Consider the following 22,055-nt stretch of genomic DNA (forward strand, 5'->3'; position numbering starts at 1 on the left):
GGAGGGAAGGAATAGTACTCAACCACTTGGAACTTTCCGTGATGAAACACCGACCTGCAAGTAGCGAAGTCGTTACTGTACCGACCAGTTTAAGTGGTTGGATAAGATGTACTGCACGCGTACAAAACAGTGTAGCGCCTAAATGGCCAATGCCGTGCGAGAGCACTTAGAATGTACTCTGCTCGGCCACTTGGACTGATTGGAGTCAAAGTGGTCGAGCCCTCGCTTCTTCCTGGGGTCGACAGTCGATCCCCGATGGTCCCAGTGAATTGGCACCGTTCCTTTAACCAGTCCTCGTATCCCAGCTCCTTGTCCTCATATCCCAGCTCCTTGTCCTCGTATCCCAGCTCCTTGTCCTCATATCCCAGCTCCTTGTCCTCATAACCCAGCCCCTTGACTCATATCCCAGCTCCTTGTCCTCATAACCCAGCCCCTTGACTCATATCCCAGCTCCTTGTCCTCATAACCCAGCCCCTTGACTCATATCCCAGCTCCTTGTCCTCATAACCCAGCCCCTTGACTCATATCCCAGCTCCTTGTCCTCATAACCCAGCCCCTTGTCCTTATATCCCAGCTCCTTGTCCTCATAACCCAGCCCCTTGACTCATATCCCAGCTCCTTGTCCTCATAACCCAGCCCCTTGACCTCGTATCCTTCCCAAGTACTGCATAGTCACACTGCATTTGTGATTCCTCCTGAAAATTGACTTTCAGGATGTACTCTCTGAAGCTGTGGGAAGGGAGACAACTCGTAACACATGCATGGAGGATCTTTGAAGATCAGGTAACCATTCTGTCCAAGCTGACTGTGGTGAAGGATATGACAGGACACGTAAAGTCTGCCTAGTCTGGTGGAGACTAGGGGAAAACATGTGCACCAATTTTCAGTTTTTTTTCAGGAAAACTTCAATATTGTCGGAATGAAATGTGAAATATTTTAGGTAAATAAGACAAGTTTCCTGCAGGAGATGCCGGGTCAGTTGAGACGTTATGGCTATACTGCGGGTCGCTGACAGCAACAGCTTTGCCGATCAAGTAATCGCCAGAAAAGCCAGACCACTGGCCGGTTGCAGGAGAACTGCCAAACCGGGTACAGGTAGGACAACAACCACCACCACCCACCACCATCAACAACAGCAGCAGCTACAGTAAGCTGTACAACCACCACTATAATCATCAATATAATTGAAGGGCATCACCACCACTAAGAGCAGCAGCAGCAGCAGCTGTACGACGTCCGGCCACCAGCAGCGGTAAAGGCAGCAGGAGCAGCAGAAGCATCGTTACCATCAGCAGGAGCTGGGGGAAGATCATGCCTTGAGCGACGGCCGCAACCACACAGGTGATGAACACACACAGTCAGGTAGCTGATTAGTTGGCCAATTGTAAAGAGCAGGTGTACACGTGTCTGGCACTACAACCAGGCGGCTGGCTCTACAACCAGGCGGCTGGCACTATAACCAGACGGTTGGCTCTACAACCAGTTAATCAGCCAGTATAATTGGCAACCTCTCAAACAAGTATTCTTAAAAAAAAAGAAATAGCCGGTCAACGGCTTACACGAGAGAGCCTGCAACAGCCAAACCACTTTACCCAACCAGTCATCCATACACTCAGTCATCCGTACATCCACCCCAGCCAATATCGCAGTCCCCAGGGCGCAGTGGTAATTAAGACACTCGTCCGGCGCTTCGCTAGCGATTTGGCCTGGGTTCGTATCCTGGCCGAGAAGGATTGACTAGGCACCGATCCTTACCTGAACGCCTTTGTTCTCCCTGCAGTGAATGGGTACCTGGTTGTTAAACGATTTGGCGGGTCGTATTCCGGGGAACATTGGGAATTAAGGGCTGCCCGAAACGCTACGTGTGCTGGTGGCTGTACAAGAATTTTAGGAACTCTTGGATATATAAATAAAACAACTAATAAATGAATAAAATCTAGCAGCTACCCGAGTCATAAGTCAGTTTCTTGGAGAGTAAAGAACAGGCCAAACATCCTTTGCCAGACCAGACCACACCAGACCAGACCACACCAGACCAGACCAGACCACACCACACCACACCAGACCAGACCAGACCAGACCAGACCAGACCAGACCAGACCAGACCAGACCAGACCACACCAGACCACACCACACCAGACCACACCAGACCACACCAGACCACACCACACCAGACCAGACCACACCAGACCAGACCACACGAGACCACACCACACCAGACCACACCAGACCAGACCAGACCACACTAGACCACACCACACCAGACAAGACCACACCAGACAAGACCACACCAGACAAGACCACACCAGACCACACCACACCACACCACACCAGACGACTCCCACCAGACCCAACCATGTATTTGCCATGCTCATGAATAGCGGCCAGGCAGCCAGTCATGGCCGGGGCGTGAATAGTGTTCCCTGTGCCCCCCCCCTCACCCCTGGGTACTCTGTAATTAGCTTCCCCCCTCACCACCTGACCCCCCCCCCCTTACCACCCCCTCACCCTTCCTCCTCTCCACCCCCTCTCCCTACCCCCTCACTCAACCCCCTCACCACCCATTCATCGCCCCCCCACTCACCGCTCACCCTCACCCAACCCCCTCACCGCGCATGTGAATGGTTGAGTATTCAGCTCATGCGTCCAGCCTCACCGGGGCTTTCCCCCGCGGCTCTTCCAAGGGTCCCGACGCCCTTTGTAGGCGCAGAGCTGCGATGCTTTCTGTCGATATGGAATGGGCGGGTGATGGGGGGGGGGGGGTTGAGACGGGTCCAACGGGGCGGGTGATGGGGGGCAGAGACGGGTCCAACGGGGCGGGTGATGGGGGCAGAGACGGGTCCAACGGGGCGGGTGATGGGGGCAGAGACGGGTCCAACGGGGCGGGTGATGGGGGCAGAGACGGGTCCAACGGGGCGGGTGATGGGGGCAGAGACGCGGCCAACGGGGCGGGTGATGGGGGCAGAGACGGGTCCAATGGGGCGGGTGATGGGGGCAGAGACGGGTCCAACGGGGCGGGTGATGGGGGCAGAGACGCGGCCAACGGGGCGGGTGATGGGGGCAGAGACGGGTCCAACGGGGCGGGTGATGGGGGCAGAGACGGGTCCAACGGGGCGGGTGATGGGGGCAGAGACGGGTCCAACGGGGCGGGTGATGGGGCCAGAGACGCGGCCAACGGGGCGGGTGATGGGGGCAGAGACGCGGCCAACGGGGCGGGTGATGGGGGCCAGAGACGCGGCCAACGGGGCGGGTGATGGGGGCCAGAGACGCGGCCAACGGGGCGGGTGATGGGGGCCAGAGACGCGGCCAACGGGGCGGGTGATGGCGGCCAGAGACGCGCCCAACGGGACGGGTGATGGGGGCCAGAGACGCGGCCAACGGGGCGGGTGATGGGGGCCAGAGACGCGGCCAACGGGGCGGGTGTTGGGGGCAGAGACGCGGCCAACGGGGCGGGTGATGGGGGCAGAGACGGGTCCAACGGGGCGGGTGATGGGGACAGAGACGGGTCCAACGGGACGGGTGATGGGGGCAGAGACGCGCCCAACGGGACGGGTGATGGGGGCCAGAGACGCGGCCAACGGGGCGGGTGATGGGGGCAGAGACGGGTCCAACGGGGCGGGTGATGGGGGCAGAGACGCGCCCAACGGGACGGGTGATGGGGGCCAGAGACGCGGCCAACGGGGCGGGTGATGGGGGCCAGAGACGCGGCCAACGGGGCGGGGTAACGGGAAAATTCTCTTAATCACAAAATCATTTCTGGAATGTACTTTTTATATCTTTTTTTCCTTCTTTCAACATAGAGGCGTCGATTAGTGAAGTTGGTGGAGCGGTTACTGAAGTATATTAAGGTTATATTTGTAAATTTATATAATTTGAATGTTATGGGAAGTGAAACGTGCACGCGAGCATGCACACGCGCTATACGTTGTAGATCAGTTCACTAACAATTCTTCACATAAACACACAGATCAGTTCACTAACAATTCTTCACATAAACACACAGATCAGTTCACTAACAATCCTTCACATAAACACACAGATCAGTTCACTAACAATCCTCCCCATAAACACACAGATCAGTTCACTAACAATCCTCCCCATAAACACACAGATCAGTTCACTAACAATCCTCCCCATAAACACACAGATCAGTTCACTAACAATCCTTCACATAAACACACAGATCAGTTCACTAACAATCCTTCACATAAACACACAGATCAGTTCACTAACAATCCTTCACATAAACACACAGATCAGTTCACTAACAATCCTTCACATAAACACACAGATCAGTTCACTAACAATCCTCCACATAAACACACAGTTCAGTTCACTAACAATCCTTCACATAAACACAGATCAGTTCACTAACAATCCTCCCCATAAACACACAGATCAGTTCACTAACAATCCTTCACATAAACACGAAGATCAGTTCACTAACAATCCTCCCCATAAACACAAAGAAATCACACCAAAGTAATATATATAAATGGAAAAAATCAACTGGAGCTTTGAGGCGACTCGAACCAGCGACTAATTGGACCCCTCAGCAGTACCACTGTTGCACCAGTGGGTCGGTACAGCCTATTTCTGTCGATATGGAAATTGGGCTCTATCATTTCTACTTCTGAAACTGTGTATGGAGTCTGCTTTCGCCACATCACGTCTTAATGCACTCCATTTGTTAACTAGTCTGAAACTCATTTTTTTCCCTAATATCTCTGTGGCTCATTTGGGTGCTCAGCTTTCACCTGTGTCCCCTTGTGAGTGTATCGTCCGAGTTAAATAATCCATCCTTGTCTATCCTGTCAATTCCCCTGATAATTTTGTATGTGGTGATCATGTCTGTGTGTGGATGGGTGTCTGGATGAACATGGCTCATGTATATTGAACACAAGTGGAATAAATTGTATTTGGATTCGATTCAAATCAACTGCAGCGAACTAGACACTACACGGTAGCCTCAAACCCCTGCACCAACTTCGTCTTGACTCGACACCTTAGTTTTTGTTTCGTCTCTTTGTGCGTAGTTCCTGGTATTGGGGACAGGAAGCCTGATATGGTCACCGATATTTCCCTTGGAGCCACGACTGAATTCTCCAGGAGACAATCCACAACAGTTGCTTAACTTCTATTGAACAGAATCATCAGGTGCATAGAAACGTGCCAAAACGTCACGTCCTTATCGGGGAATGGAACCTGGGACCATTCGGTTGCGAGCCGCCTGAGCTTATTAGGTAATCTGATAAGAATTAGGCAGTTTACCAGAAATAGATAAAATGCATAGAGGAAATGTCTGCCGTAAATTACTACTTGTGAGGAGCAGAACATGTAGACAAAATATTAACGCAGTGAGCTTCCAGACAACGGTGTAGTTATAGTTGCTCAGGTCCTGAAAGAGTGGCAGTGTGTGCAGGAAGAGATTCGTGTTTAGTGTCATTATTCTCAGCTCGATCCCCCCCCACCCACTCTCCTTTCTCATCCCCCCTTTCGCATTCCTCCTTCATTATACTCTATACCCATTATACCCAATATCTTTTCCCCTCCCCCCCCCCACACACACCCATTTCACCCTTCTTTTCACCTGGTGAGGGTATTAGAGTGTCTTGTAAAGCTCCTTCTCTGGTCAGGGGATTGGAGACGAGCTAATTGTTTCTCATCCTCTAAGGATGGGGAACCTATGGTCCTATTGGACCGCAGAGCTCTTCACCTCCGATTTCCCTTTTTCGGCTGGAAGTCTGGTCGAGACTGTGTTAACAATCACCTTGTTAAGAGTTTGTGGCAGGTAATTAATTAGATGACTTGGCACGCAATGGTATCACGTTACTGTATACCTGAACGGCGTAGGGCTTCTTGAACGTCACACGGCTGATTTATAAAGGATGTTGAAGCACGTGAGCCTGACCAACCGGAAGGCCCGGTCAGAGACCGGGCCACGGGGCCATTAATCCCCGAAACCTCCACAAGGTAGCCACGTGACACTGACTTATTCGGTCAAATGTCTGAATGACTCACTGTTTTTACTACTTGACATTTACTAATTGTACATGTCGCATATATCATATATTTCTCCACATAGGACCTGACATGTAAAATTTGTGTATATGCATTAATTTAAGTTGTGTATATATTTTCTTATAGAAAAAAAAAACATATTTTCAAACGCGCGAGTGTGTGAGTGTGAACTCACCAAGTTGTGTTTGTGGGGGTTGAGCTCTGGCTCTTTGGTCCCGCCTCTCAACCGTCAATCATCAGGTTTACAGATTCCTGAGCCTCTTGGGCTCTTTCATATCTACACTTGAAACTGTGTATGGAGTCAGCCTCCACCACATCACTTCCCAATGCATTCCATTTGTCAACCACTCTGACACTAAAAAAGTTCTTTCTAATATCTCTGTGGCTCATTTGGGCACTCAGTTTCCACCTGTGTCCCCTTGTGCGTGTTCCCCTTGTGTTAAATAGCCTGTCTTTATCTACCTTATCAATTACCTTGAGAATCTTGAATGTGGTGATCATGTCCCCCCCTAACTCTTCTGTCTTCCAGCGAAGTGAGGTTTAATTCCCGTAGTCTCTCCTCGTAGCTCATACTGTGTGTGTGTGTGTGTGTGTGTGTGTGTGTGTGTGTGTGTGTGTGTGTGTGTGTGTGTGTGTGTGTGTGTGTGTGTGTAAACACTGCTGTTATTTCCTGCACTTGCTAAAGCTCTAATTTTAATACAACCTGCCCTCTGTCCTGCTCTACCTCCCTCCCACCCTCCCCCCCCCCATCCTTATCTTCTGTCCCTCGATCCTAACTCCCTCTCTTCTCTCCCTTTCTTCTCTCCCTTTCTTCTCTCCCTCTCTTCTCTCCCTCTCTTCTCTCCCTCTCTCCCGGTCAAAGCCAGTTTCTTATCTACCAAGTGGGAATATCACTGGATATTCTCGTCCAGTTTGCCTTTAAATAATACGCAATTTTGGCTCGGCATTCCCTAATGTCAGAAGTATATTACGCACTCCCTCTGCTTCATCTGAACCTTCTCGGCATCGCCATCATTCGAAGGAAATTCTATACCGTGTACTAGAAAGCATTTCTCCCGTGATCGATTATGATTGTTCTTGCATTCTTGCAATGAGTTGATTGTAGGTTTGAGAACACGACTGTAGCACGGCGAAGAACGGATGGGGGGGGGGGGGGAAGTTGTCGTAATAACGACTCGCGTCGTAGATAGAGACGAGCGGAGGTTACGGTGTAGTCAAGCATGATGAGGGCTTATAAACTGGGGCTGTTTTGTGGTGTGTGGGAGACGCAGGAGCGAGGCAAAGTGGGGGAAGGGGGCACTGTGAATGGTGTATGGATTGGGAGTAATGGGGGGCAAGCAATGATTAGTACCTGAGGAAAAGGGGTTGGGCGACCAGGATCTGTGCCGGATAAGTATGCTTCATTAGAAAATGGATTCAGGGCCACGTGCTCAGTCCATTGATAGGTTGCGTCAGGCGAGGCGCTGGTGGGGCTGCGTCAGGCGAGGCGCTGGTGGGGTTGCGTCAGGCGAGGCGCTGGTGGGGTTGCGTCAGGCGAGGTGCAGGTGGGGTTGCGTCAGGCGAGGCGCTGGTGGGGTTGCGTCAGACGAGGCGCTGGTGGGGTTGCGTCAGGCGAGGCGCTGGTGGGGTTGCGTCAGGCGAGGCGCTGGTGGGGTTGCGTCAGGCGAGGCGCTGGTGGGGTTGCGTCAGGCGAGGCGCTGGTGGGGTTGCGTCAGGCGAGGCGCTGGTGGTACCAGCGTACCACCATAAATAAGTACTTGGGAGTTAGACAGCTGCTACGGGCTACTTCCTGGGGGTGGAGGCCTGGTCGAGGAACGGGCCGCGGGGCCACTAAGCCCCGAAATCTTCTCAGGATAACTCAAGAGAAGATAACCTACCAGAGGACCCAAATCAGAAAACGGGACAGTACGTCACTTTCGCGAGCAGCTTCCATTTATTAGTTCGACAATTGTTAGCCTTATGTAACGCATACGAGTGAAAAGCGACGTTCTTTGTTGACGGCCAGGTTGGCTGATGATATGATATCCTTTGGATGTGGGCTGCTGGGGACAGGTTCGGTGTGATATCAACCCCTAGATCTTCCTCTGTGCTCGACTCTTGAAGTAGTTAGTTCACCTCGTAGTGGGGCCTCGTAGCCTGGTGGATAGCGCGCAGGACTCGTAATTCTGTGGCGCGGGTTCGATTCCCGCACGAGGCAGAAACAAATGGGCAAAGTTTCTTTCACCCTGAATGCCCCTGTTACCTAGCAGTAAATAGGTACCTGGGAGTTAGTCAGCTGTCACGGGCTGCTTCCTGGGGGTGGAGGCCTGGTCGAGGACCGGGCCGCGGGGACACTAAAGCCCCGAAATCATCTCAAGATAACCTCAAGATAACCTCTCAGATGCTACCTTGTATTCAGCCTCCTGCTCCCTTCACCTGATTTGAAGAATGTGTATTTTACATCTTGTGCCTTCCATAATCGAGATGTTAACTCTTGGATCCTGATTTTTCTAACCGTCGGTTGTGTAATCTACTGATTCCCGACATATTTTTAGACTTATATCTACTGCATATGCCTCTCTCTCATGCACACACACCCATAGGATGCAGCCCGCAGCAGCTATCTAACTCCCAGGTGAAGGGAGTGAGTTTTTAATGCTAGGTGAAGATGGCATCAGATGAAAGAAACCCAGCGCGTTTGTTTCTGCCTCGACCGGGAATCGAACCCGGGCCCTTAGGACTACGTCCGCAGAATGCTGTTTAATCGGCTGCGAGGATCTTTGTGTGTGTTTGAGAAGGGGATCAGCGCCTGGGTAGAGCAACAGCACGGTCAGTAAAGTGCAGAAAGAGGGTAGGATAGCAAAAAGAAAAATGAACAAGGTGGAGAGGGAAAAAACTGAAAAAATATAAGTTGAAACAGCAGATGTGAGATGTAGTGACGTCTGAGGGATAGGGAGGGAGAAAGGAGGGAGAAGGGGAAAGGAAGAGAGGAAATAACAGTGAGACCTTGGGAGTGTCTCTGTCGGGTGTGTCGGAAAGAGGGGGTGATGAATGAAAACATTTTGAATTAACAAAAAAGGAAAAACAAAAGTAAAAGGATTCAAAAGAGAGGAATGCTGTAAATAAAGCCACCTAAACCTGCATCTTGTATAGGGTATGGAAAGGGGGGGAGGGGGAGAGAGAGAGAGAGAGGATATACCTAAGGTTCTAGGGCCGAGTATTACCTTCATGGGACCTGGACCTGGTCGACCACTAGTGGTCTCTCTGGCTACCTGAACCCATAAAGGCTCGCCTCCTGGCCGGGTGGGGACAAGGGGTGGGGGGGGGGGGGAGACCCTTTCAAAGATACCATTGACAGTAGAAATATTTATCTGCTGGTTTCCATGGTTACAGAGGGGAAGTGATCCCGAATGTATACTGACACCACACATACATTTAAGGACAAACATACATTTCTACTCACTAACTGCATTATTCATTCATGCAAAGAGCTAACTCTACCAGTCTTGCAACAAAAGGTTTTCTGTTGAAACTATATATATATATATATATATATATATATATATATATATATATATATATATATATATATATATATATATATATATATATATATATATATATACCTATTATTTATATATATATATATATAGGTACCTATTTACTGCTAGGTAACAGGGGCATTAGGGTGAAAGAAACTCTGCCTGTTGTTTCTCGCCGGCGCCCGGAATCGAACCCGGGGCCACAGGATCACGCGTCCAGCGTGCTGTCCGCTCAGCCACTCCAACCACGTGTGTGTGTGTGTGTGTGTGTGTGTGTGTGTATTTACTACCCTGACACTGAAAAAAGTTTTCTAACGTACGTCCCAGTCCCTCATTTGGGTGTTACGTTTCCACCTGTATTCCCTTGTTCACGTAACACCTGTGCTACATAGTTTATCTGCCATATCAATTCATCTGGGGATTTTATAGGTTGTGATCATGTCTTCTATTGTCGTGATGGTTTAGTTCCCGTAATGTTTCCTCGTAGTTCATACTCATTGTGTGTGTGGGGGGGGGGGAGGATAGATAACATAAAAACATGATAAACATTAATATAAGCGCCAATGAATTAATTAAAACCATCCATTGTTTTGTAATTAAATAGTCTTTCATTATTAATACAACGTAAAATTGTTGACGCTTCATCATTCATTCAGCAGTTGCACGTAATTGACAACGAGCTTGTTCAGCCATGTGTTGTTTGTATTGCAGTGTTAACGGATCTGTTGCGTGCCTAGCACGTGTGAGTGTGAGAGCTTGTGGGTGGTTGCGTGTGCGTGTGAGAGTGTGCGGTTGTTGCGAGGTCAGGGGGTGTCTTTAGTGAGGTCGTGGCGACATGCTCCCCTTTAAACCATGACTTCCATATTCTGAAGTATTAAAGTCGGGCAATGAACCCTGTCGAATAATAATTGAAGTGTCTTTGCTCCTGTGTAAATAGTTTATGAACTTCTGAGACCTGTACAGCTGACACTGGGACCCAGTGATCAGGGTTACTGAGTTGTGGTGGTTGTTCCTTGGTTGTTGTTGTGGGGGGTTGTTCCTTGGTTGTTCCTTGGGTGTTCCTTGGTGGGTGTTGTGGTGGTTGTTCCTTGGTGGGTGTTGTGGTGGTTGTTCCTGGTGGGTGTTGTGGTTGTTCCTTGGGTGTTGTGGTGGTTGTTCCTTGGTTGTTGTTGTGAGGGGTTGTTCCTTGGTTGTTCCTTGGGTGTTCCTTGGTGGGTGTTGTTGTGGTTGTTCCTTCGGTGTTGTGGTGGTTGTTCCTGGTGGGTGTTGTGGTGGTTGTTCCTGGTGGGTGTTGTGGTTGTTCCTTGGGTGTTGTGGTGGTTGTTCCTTGGTTGTTGTTGTGAGGGGTTGTTCCTTGGTTGTTCCTTGGGTGTTCCTTGGTGGGTGTTGTGGTTGTTCCTTCGGTGTTGTGGTGGTTGTTCCTGGTGGGTGTTGTGGTGGTTGTTCCTGGTGGGTGTTGTGGTTGTTCCTTCGTGGGTGTTGTGGTGGTTGTTCCTGGTGGGTGTTGTGGTGGTTGTTCCTGGTGGGTGTTGTGGTGGTTGTTCCTGGTGGGTGTTGTGGTGGTTGTTCCTGGTGGGTGTTGTGGTGGTTGTTCCTGGTGGGTGTTGGCTCTCTCAGGTAACACAAGGACCTCCACACCCGGTTTAAAACATATCGTCACATTTCAACCTCAGCAAACCACCTAAAATAACGCATTAAAAGTTCATAAAGTAACCCGGGATCCAAATGTATCTTTCATGTACCTTTCAAATATGAACAATGACATTTCATTCTCAGAAAAGAATGACAATCTCCTCGTTATCTTATTTAGAAAGTCGAGCTACTGATTATAAAAGGCGTACGAGCTTCAGGTGCTCCTCACGCCGTTCCTTAAGCCATTATCTGGGTCTGGAGAATTCTCATGCGACCTGTGAGAAGTTTGGGAATGTAATATTAAGGAATTAATGTGCTCTGTGACTTTAAAAGTTAAGAATGTTCGGAAAGTGTGGGTGGAGCTTCCAGTCTCTATATATTCTCTCGGCTGTTAGTGTAATTGAGAAGCTCCATTGCATCTCCCTAGTACTTTGTTAGGAGGCAATGCGTTCAATGCATCTTCCCAGTCCCTTAGTGACGCAGAGGAGAAGCCCCCCTTGCATCTCGTAAGCCCTTTGTGAGGCAGAGAGGGCCTCTCTGCTTCCCCCCCCCCGATTCATAAAGCAGAATGGTTCTCTCCAACTTTGAATATAGGAGAGACCCTTGGATTAATAGATTGATGAAGAATCTGCCACCACAAGAGGTGGCACGGGCATGAGTAGCCCGTAGGTGGTATAGATGTATGGAGTGAATGTGATCTTTGGTCGTGTAAGATCTTGATGTGTGTCTTGGCGTGTGGGAGACCCTTGGGTTTCAGCGGGTGTGTGTGTGTTCCCGGGCTCCTCGACTCGGGCTCGGTTGACAGTCCAGCAACCAGGAGGCCTGGTCGACGACCGGGCCGCGGGGACACTAAGCCCCGGAAGCACCTCAAGGTAGCCTCAAGGTAGGTAGACACCGGCGGGGGCCGGCAGGTGAGGTTATGCCGCCTGGGAGCAGCAGAGTGAGACTCCTCTCTCTCCATGTCAACAAATCAGGCTCCCGCCGTTTGCCTTTCCTTTGTGTTTATATTCATTGTTTCCCAACTCCGTTTACAGCAGGTTGTTTTTCTTTCCTGTCTTCCTCCTCTCCGTCTCACCTTCTGTCTCTCTGTCCACCTGACAGTGTATCTTATATTTTTATTAGTTAACATATTTATAAGTGCATCTTTTAACGTGAGATTATATTTTTTCAGGTAAGTAACGACTCGGCTAACTCTCCTGACTCAGGTAAGTTAAATTACGACTCCTCTGATTCACAGGTAAGTGGAGCGAAGATTCCCTTGACCAAAGCATTCCACTCATCCTATTTAAGTCTCCTTGAATATGGAATGATGTTCCACTGAGGCAACCACTTGGGCTGGACGGTAGAGCGACGGCTTCGCTTCATGCAGGTCGGTGTTCAATCCCCGACCGTCCAAGTGATTGGGCACCATTTCATCCCCCCGTCCCAACCCAAATCCTTATCTCGAGCCCTTCCAAGTGCTATACAGGCGTAATTGCTTGGGGCTTCCTCCTGATAGTTCCCTTCCCTTGACTTAACAAGGCCAAAAGATTCGTTTACGTAAGAGGATCTGGCGTTTATATATATATATATATATATATATATATATATATATATATATATATATATATATATATATATCTATATATATATATATATATATGTATATATATATATATGTCGTACCTAGTAGCCAGAACTCACTTCTCAGCCTACTATTCAAGGCCCGATTTGCCTAATAAGCCAAGTTTTCCTGAATTAATATATTTACTATAATTTTTTTCTTATGAAATGATAAAGCAACCCTTTTCTCTATGTATGAGGTCAATTTTTTTTTATTGGAGTTAAAAGTAACGTAGATATATGACCGAACCTAACCAACCCTACCTAACCTAACCTAACCTATATTTATAGGTAAGGTTAGGTTAGGTAGCCAAAAAAAGCTAGGTTAGGTTAGGTTAGGTAGGTTAGGTAGACGAAAAAACATTAATTCATGAAAACTTGGCTTATTAGGCAAATCGGGCCTTGAATAGTAGGCTGAGAAGTGCGTTCTGGCTATTAGGTACGACATATATATATATATATATATATATATATATATATATATATATATATATATATATATATATATATATATAATATATATATATTTAAATAAATGGAAGATCAAATTAGCTGAGGGAAGTGGACAGAAGTCGGATTTTACCGACTCAGATGCCATCAAGTGCGGTTTAACATGGGATAAGGGAATCTAAATCTACCCTTTCTGATTCACAACAAGAGGATTGAAGTCCTCTTTGAGTCAAATATATCGTATTGAATTCTGTTTGACACACGCTTCCCGGAGCGGTGCTCACTCGAACCTTTTATAACTCTCGGAACAACTGCTATATACACACAGAGCTGAAAATATAAATCTGCTTCGGGCTTGCATATCGAGGGAAATGTATAAAACTACGGTACACAGTCCAATTTGTCGGCGTTACTGGACGTGGCCGGCCAGTAATGCCATCAGCTCGACCAATCAACAGGGAGCTCGGCGTTCCATTTAAAGTCATTCGGTGTTCTACGCTCCGCCAATTATTGGGGATTTATTTGTTAATATTTGTATGGTATTCTGTGACCGCCATTTAAAGAGTGGTTCTTTTATATATTTTCCATGTTCTTAGCTCGGCCAGTAAACTGATGAGAGTGTAGGATGTTGTCCAGGTAAACTAAATGGCGTTAAAATGATTAGATGTGATTGATCATGCTGTCGTGTCTGGTGGACAGGTTCGCAAGTTATCTGACTCTCACATTGTTGTGTGCTCTCGCCTGGTGTATATCCCATTATAACTTTTTTAAATTAGAGGGAGTTAAGGTGTTTAACAAGTCATTAACTGTCCGAACAACTAGTCAACTTTACTCCCTCCATCTCGATCAACATGACTGCCCAGTGAATGTTTATTTACATGGTGAGCTAAGACGGCTGAGTGGACAGTCTTGGTCTTAAGCTCGCTGTAACGACGACGGATAACAGCAGCAGCAGCAGCAGCAGCAGCAGCAGACTCCAGCAGCGCCACTCTCCGATTACACTGAGGAGTATTCTTAGAGACCCTTTATGACGAAGCTTCTTTGATTGGAGCACGTGTCGGTTAAGTTTTACTGTTCTACCGAGCTTTGTCACCTGTGTTCTGAAGTTTTACCGAGCTTTGTCACCTGTGTTCAGAAGTTTTACCGAGCTTTGTCACCTGTGTTCAGAAGTTTTACCGAGCTTTGTCACCTGTGTTCTGAAGTTTTACCGAGCTTTGTCACCTGTGTTCTGAAGTTTTACCGAGCTTTGTCACCTGTGTTCAGAAGTTTTACCGAGCTGTGTCACCTGTGTTCAGAAGTTTTACCGAGCTTTGTCACCTGTGTTCAGAAGTTTTACCGAGCTTTCTCTCCTGGTACGCGCGAAATCATTTCAAGAGGAAACCAAAACTGGTGGTTTCTACTGTTCTACTCGGTAGAACTGTTCTACTCGGTAGAACAGTGGAAAGCGCAAAAGCACAATCCACTGCAGGTGGAATTACACTCACAGGCGAACACAGGAACTGATATGCATGTGACGATATGTACCAGGGGCTAGATTCACGAAGCAGTTACGCAAGTACTTAGGAACGTGTACATCTTTCCCCAATCTGTGACGGCTTTGGTTACATTTTTTTAAACAGTTTACAAGCATGAAATCTTCCCATTCAACTGTTATTGTTATCAACAGCCTCCTGGTGCCTCGGATCTCATTAACTGCTGAATAATTGTAAACAAAGCCGCCAAAGATTGAGAAAAAATGTACAGGTTCGTAAGTGCTTGCGTAATTGCTTCGTGAATCTGGCCCCTGGTGTTCATAGAACAGATTAACCCTTGTAGGGTATATCCTGTATTCATACTTGTCGTCAGGGACCAACTTCAATAATTTCCTCTTATCTCTGACTTGTACAATATTGACAGCATTTACATTTTAACGTAAATTTCATACCTGAACTTCCAATTGCTCTTACAACTGTTTTGTCTGTCTTCGGAACTATACACTGCCGTAGTACGTGTGTACATCGTGTTGAGGGCAAGAATGATTTGACCTCAAGTGAGTTGAAGATTACTTTGACTATGTTCTCAGAAATTGGGAATATTTGATAACTTCAATTAAATATTGTATTAATTTAACTTTATGGATTACAGTATTAATACTAGGGAACAAGGGAGAGTCAAGTTTTTCCTTTCATTCAGTTTATAAACGTAAATTAAACTCTTTTCATCCTGTCTACGAGGTAAAATTCATCATGTTTTATATCTTTAAGTACTTGAGTTATTATTTGTTATATTATTACTTTAGAAAAACAATTGTCAACTTGCCGTTATATTAAGTTAATAGTTTAAATTTTATCACATAGGAAGAAAGGGTTGACAAAGGAGACTGTGTCCCAAACAGCAGGAATTGTAAGGATTGTTATCATAAACTTGCATTATTCCTTTGGTTGCATTCTTCCCAAATGATAATTTTCAGCAGGATGATGATCAGACCACACACTAGAAGATGAAGGGACGACAACGTTTCGGTCCTACCCGGACCATTATCAAGCCGTGTTGATAGAGAGTCAACTGTGCATAAATATTGACTAAACCAAACACTAGAAAGTGAAGGGACGACGACGTTACGGTCCGTCCCTGGACCATTCTCAAGTCGATTGTGAGAATCGACTTGTGAATGGTCCAGGACGGACCGAAACGTCGTCGTCCCTTCACTTTCTAGTGTTTAGAACGATTCTATGTTTCTATGTGTTTCTAGTGTCTAGAACGATTCTCACAATCGACTTGAGAATGGTCCAGGACGGACCGATACGTCGTCGTCCCTTCACTTTCTAGTGTGGATTGGTCAACATATTTCAGCCACGTTGTGACTCCTCGTCTGCAACTGTGCATAAAGCTTGGGGGACCATTCAAGCTTGACGCACAAATGATACTCGCGTGGCCTCACCATGATGAAGCGATTTGATGAAATATGTGCCCAAAATGGTTGCCGAGAGCTCTCGGAAATTGGGTTAAAGATCGGACGACTACCAATTCTTTTGTACAGTCAGTGTGGCCTAGTGGTAACAGTACTGGACACGCCAAGGAGCGTGGAGCCCTGTCTGTCCGGGTTCGAATCCTTCAGGGGTAAAGTGTGTTTTGATATATATATATAGTATAAAAATATATATATATATATTTATATATAGTATTTATATATATATATATATATATATATATATATATATATATATATATATATATATATATATATATATATATATATATATATATAGTAAAACAAAATATATAAAAAATAGGGGTGGTAGGAGAAGAAAAGATTAAAGTATTCAATGAGAATCCACAAGGTCTTCTCTGAATACTTTTTATTTTTTTCTTCGAGGCTGTGGGCCCCTTCAATTGCAGCAGAGGTGGAACCCATATATATAATATATATAATATATTTTATATATATGCCTCGATAAGACTCTGTAAAAAAACCAACCCTCCCTGAAAAATGTTTCCTTTTAACTAAGTTTCCCCCCGTCTTGCCAGCTCGGCGACTCATACTCATGCGAGAGGGTGCAGGAAAGTTGGGCTCGACCTGAGGGCGCGCTGGGAAGGTTAGCGACAGGAAACACCGCCTAACTTCCCCCATCTCGACGCTACACGAAAATCCTTTGGGGAACTTTTTTTTTTCTCTCCCTCTCTCTCTCTCTCTCTCTCTCCCTTTCCTCTCAAAGGAAACTTGGTATTGGGGCGCCCCTTTGAGACTTGTATGGACGAGGGTAAAGAGGAAGGGGGAGCCGTCTTGGTTAATATTGCGGTCGCATTCTTTTTCTGTCTATGAGGTTACCTTAAATGTTATTAAGCGCTCTTATGTGGTGACTGTTTCTGGAGGAAAAAACACACGCAGTCGTACACACACACATTCTCACACAAAAACAAACACCCCCCCCCCACACACACACAAGTCAGGAACACATGCATTAATAGAGGCTCGTCATCTGAGAAGGCGGGATCAAACAGCTGAAACTCGATCCTGCAGGCACATATATATGTATAGGCGAGCACAACACGGCAAGCACCACCCACTCCTACTCGATGTGAATTAGCCTGGTAAGCCCCCCATGATCGCCTTTATCATGTTCAAGGAACCAGTACCTGGCTCTTCAATACCAGCTCCCGGTCCAAGCCAGACCTTCCGAGCCCAGAGCAAACCGGTTGTGCTTTCAGTATGTCGCCTTTGAATCTGGCTTCTTTATGGCTGGTCCTCAACCCAAGCTAATAGTCCCTGTTTTGATTCCAGACAGCCGGCATGCATGTGGTCCGAGACTCCTGGCTATGTAGTCCCAGACTCCTGGCTATGTAGTCCCAGACTCCTGGCTATGTAGTCCCAGATACCCGGCTATGTAATCCCAGACAGCCGACTATGTAATCCCAGACAGTGTAATAGTCCCAGACAGCCGGAAATAAAGTCCGTGCCTCACACACACACTAGAGTTCGGTTCTGGGCCGAGGCCTCAATAATTGAGCCGGATGGCCGGTGGGAATTGGGCCGGCGAGAGGAGGCAGATCGCTGACGTTTTAGCCTTCAGGATTTAGACCAGCTATGTGGCAAGAATTTCCCCTAACGATCAGTCAGTATTGTGACTGGCATCGCAAGTATTCTGAAGAATATTTACAAATACATGATTTGAATCTGAAAGGCTCAAAACAGCCTGTCCTCCCACTTTAAACGTAGCCTTTTTAACGGAATTGACTCGATCGTCAAAATTGCGGGGTTTTAGTAAATCCTAAAACACATCGTAAAATTGACGTTTACCCCTTTGCATCGGCCTTGATTGGTTACGGAGGCAGCTGAGATTGTAATGATTGTGGTTGGGTAAAAAATGTAATTTTGTATGGAGCAGGTTAATGACAATTGTTATATATTGAGGAAATGTTATGGTCGAGAACTCGAGTCCATGGACTCCTCATACATATGCATTACCGACTCAACCACGATGAGCTAATCAGTATAGACTAGACTTGCTTGGAGTTTGAAACTCTCCCATCTGGTACCACAATACAAGTTTTCAAGAGATGCGCGGCTACACTTGGATGTTGGTAGTGTGTGGAATATGAGTCCACGCTCAGGTGTGGGGTAGTGTGTGAATATGAGTCCACGCTCAGGTGTGGGGTAGTGTGTGAATATGAGCCCACACTCAGGTGTGGAGTAGTGTGGGATATGAGCCCACACTCAGGTGTGGAGTAGTGAGGTATATGAGCCCACACTCAGGTGTGGAGTAGTGAGGTATATGAGCCAACACTCGGGTGTGGGGTAGTGTGGGATATGAGCCACACTCAGGTGTGGAGTAGTGTGGGATATGAGCCCACACTCAGGTGTGGAGTAGTGAGGTATATGAGCCCACACTCAGGTGTGGGGTAGTGTGGAATATGAGCCCACACTCAGGTGTGGGGTAGTGTGGTATATGAGCCCACACTCAGGTGTGGAGTAGTGAGGTATATGAGCCCACACTCAGGTGTGGGGTAGTGTGGAATATGAGCCCACACTCAGGTGTGGGGTAGTGTGGGATATGAGCCCACACTCAGGTGTGGAGTAGTGAGGTATATGAGCCCACACTCAGGTGTGGGGTAGTGTGGAATATGAGCCCACACTCAGGTGTGGGGTAGTGTGGAATATGAGCCCACACTCAGGTGTGGGGTAGTGTGGAATATGAGCCCACACTCAGGTGTGGGGTAGTGTGGGATATGAGCCCACACTCAGGTGTGGAGTAGTGAGGTATATGAGCCCACACTCAGGTGTGGGGTAGTGTGGAATATGAGCCCACACTCAGGTGTGGGGTAGTGTGGTATATGAGCCCACACTCGAGAACATAAAGGAGAGAGCTTCCCACCAGCACTCAAGGGTCAGAAGTATGACGCACTTGAGTGCTTCATTGCGATATTGTGATTTCGTTGTTGAACTTATGTACGTGGGAAGTCTGGCCCGCATGGCCCCACCGCCATGTTGTTGGCGAGAGGAGTGGTGAAGAGTGAAGACAGTTTTGCACATCTCACGGCTATTGTCTGTACGTTGTGGAGTCCGTGTAATCGCATTAGCGTCCCCAGCGGGTACGAAACGTCGGAGGAGAAGAAGCAGAAAAAAAAAGAAATAGTTTCGAGCGGAAAGTATTAAAGGTAAAGTATAAGTGGGAGAAAAAACATAATGATAATGAGGATAAGCATAACAGGGAGAAAGACGTGAAATAAAAGATATATAGCAAAAGGAAAATGAGTAGGAAGGAAAATTGAGCACGTTTAGTTCAGTTCATTTATTATGCACCCCATACCCATCTTGTGGGCGGTAGTGGAAAGGGTTACAGAGGCGCATAATGGGCTCAGGGACTGAACCCCACAATTCATTTAGCTAAACAAGTTAAAATCTTGATGAGCTAGTTACAAAATTCAATATAAGTCGTCACATCAACAATGGGTTCGAGACCGACCACAAGTACAGTTTCTAAATTAAGCAACTGACATATGTGGAGAGCTAGTGTCACAATTGATATGTTTGTCCTGCACACCGCCCCCCATCCAGTGGGCAGCGGTGGATAGGTTACAGTCACTTAGTTACTACCTACAGTTAGCAAACTGGGGATATTTGGCTAAAATTTCTGGTAGCAGATCATTTTGAATGAAATATTTACACTTCGTTGGAACATTGGTTATAGAATTGTCTCTGAATTCACGTATCTTTTCGCACTCCATCACATAGTGACGGAGGGTGTGCGAATAATTTTGTTGACACAGTTTACATTTGGTCAGTCTACATCAGCAGATAATGAGAATTCCCAGAGATACTTGTAACCGAGTCTACGCCGAGCAGTAGTAACATCTAGAAGTCTGCTGATTTTATTGGATGAACCATAGATGTGTGGCTCCTCTTGCATGATAGTATGATGATAGATGGAATTACTGGTGTCGATTTCACTTTGCCTCAGATCTACAAGATTTTGTTGAAGTTGAGCACGGAAAGAAGATATAAAGAAAGGAGATGGACTATATGAAAAGGAATTACAAGAATACCTTTATGAAGAGAAGAAGGCGGCAAAGGGGTACTAAGTTGAAATGCATTTAAAGACGTCATCACTGTAAAAAACACTATCACTGGCTGTAAACATATTTTGAGACGGAACTGAAGATAATGTTTTTCTTATGATTTTCTACCATATACGTGGCCACACATTTACAATGCTAACCAGCATATATAAATCTTCTTCTATCCTCCATGGACAGGGTTAGAGATCTGTTAAATATATAATTCAGTGATTTATTGAACAATCGACCATAGGAGGAGATTGTAGTGCTCTTAAAATGCTAATCTTACTTAGTAACAAAAATACTCAGATTTACGTCTGTTGCTCATAAACAGTGTTCGACGTGTCTCTTTACATAGTGTCATTAATGTGCGTTTACAAAGGTTTAATGCAATTCTGACCAGCTTCCACATATCCTGTATATACATACATACACACATACATTTGTCTCGCCTACTTTGACAGGGTAAGGTAGCTGCTATAGAAACTAGTGTGTAATGATGCACTTAACAACTGAAGATGATTAAAATGCTTTTACAAGCTCAAGTTATAGTTACATCACATACATTGAATAACAGATGTATTACGTAGTCAATCTTGGGTACAAGTAGTGCAGGTTTTCTCTTTCACGAAGTTAACACATTGTGGACTCGACATTTGGGTTTTGAAAAAGCTGCCAGATACGTCTATATCCCAGGCGTATTCTGGCCACTATAACATCACATTGCCGAATTCTTGCTCTGTTAATTCCATATATGAATGTCTATTCACGATAATTATCATAATGTTTAATGCTACAACTTTCAGGTCTTTGTGAATTCGTTAGGTCAGAAAGATTTTAATTAATTAAAGTATTCTCTTTGTCACTGCTAATGCAACACCTATATTAATTTCTACTTCTGGTCTACTACAGGTTGTCTTTGCAAGCATGTCAACAGTATCATGCTTTGAGATGCCAACATGTGATGATATATAAATGAATTTAATTTCAAATCCGTTTTCCTTAGCAACTAAAACATTTATTCGAATATTACTGAATATTTTCTGAGTGTTACTACTATGTGCGTTCAACACCCTATGTGCAGCCTCATAGGGTGGGGTCGAACCCTGCCCCATACCCCTCCTTAAGAAGAATTGGCTACTATTTCAAATCCAAAGGACTCCAATGAAGGATGACATGTGGGTTTGATTGCCCATTGTGTTAAAATATTTGTATGACTTATCGATGTTGAATTAACATCGGAAACATTGACAACGTCGATAACGTTTATTCAACGTCGATAACGTTATCTGAACCTTATCCAAGCATCTTTTGCCCACTGGGAGAGTGAACAGAGAGGAGAGGGAGAGAGAACGGGAGGTAGGTAAGGAGAGAGAAATGGAAGGGTAGGAGGGAGAAAGGCCGAGGGAATGGGAACGAAAAAGACCTGGGCACCGCCGGGTAGTCAATGGTGTTTGTGGAGTCTTAACATTTATACACATCAACAGGGGGCTACCTCATATGTGCTAATAAGCCTTCCGCAGTAACAGTAATCTCAAAATTAACTCAAATTAAGCTTTTTATTTGCGGTGGTAAACGCTGTGAAGGAGTGAGGTTTACCACATGAGGGAGTGAAGGAGTTAGTTTACCACATGAGGGAGTGAAGGAGTTAGTTTACCACATGAGGGAGTGAAGGAGTTAGTTTACCACATGAGGGAGTGAAGGAGTTAGTTTACCACATGAGGGACTGAAGGAGTTAGTTTACCACAACTAACCTCGGCTCCGGCTGAGGGTTGTTAACTGTGGTAAACCACC

The 22,055-nt window shown here is 46.4% G+C and overlaps 1 protein-coding gene across 1 annotated transcript in view; it reads right to left on the reverse strand.

Moving 5' to 3' along the window:
- Nucleotides 1–2,633: 2,633 nt before the first annotated feature.
- Nucleotides 2,634–22,055, reverse strand: part of LOC138369551 (tetra-peptide repeat homeobox protein 1-like) — a 32,033-nt gene continuing 12,611 nt past the window's right edge. Inside the window, exon 3 of the mRNA XM_069332969.1 lies at nucleotides 2,634–3,737. Within this exon, the coding sequence (XP_069189070.1) occupies nucleotides 2,634–3,737 (1,104 nt within the window). The remainder of the gene's footprint in view (nucleotides 3,738–22,055) is intronic.

This window comes from Procambarus clarkii, chromosome 29, assembly GCF_040958095.1.
Source record: "Procambarus clarkii isolate CNS0578487 chromosome 29, FALCON_Pclarkii_2.0, whole genome shotgun sequence".
Taxonomy (NCBI): Eukaryota; Metazoa; Arthropoda; class Malacostraca; order Decapoda; family Cambaridae; genus Procambarus; species Procambarus clarkii.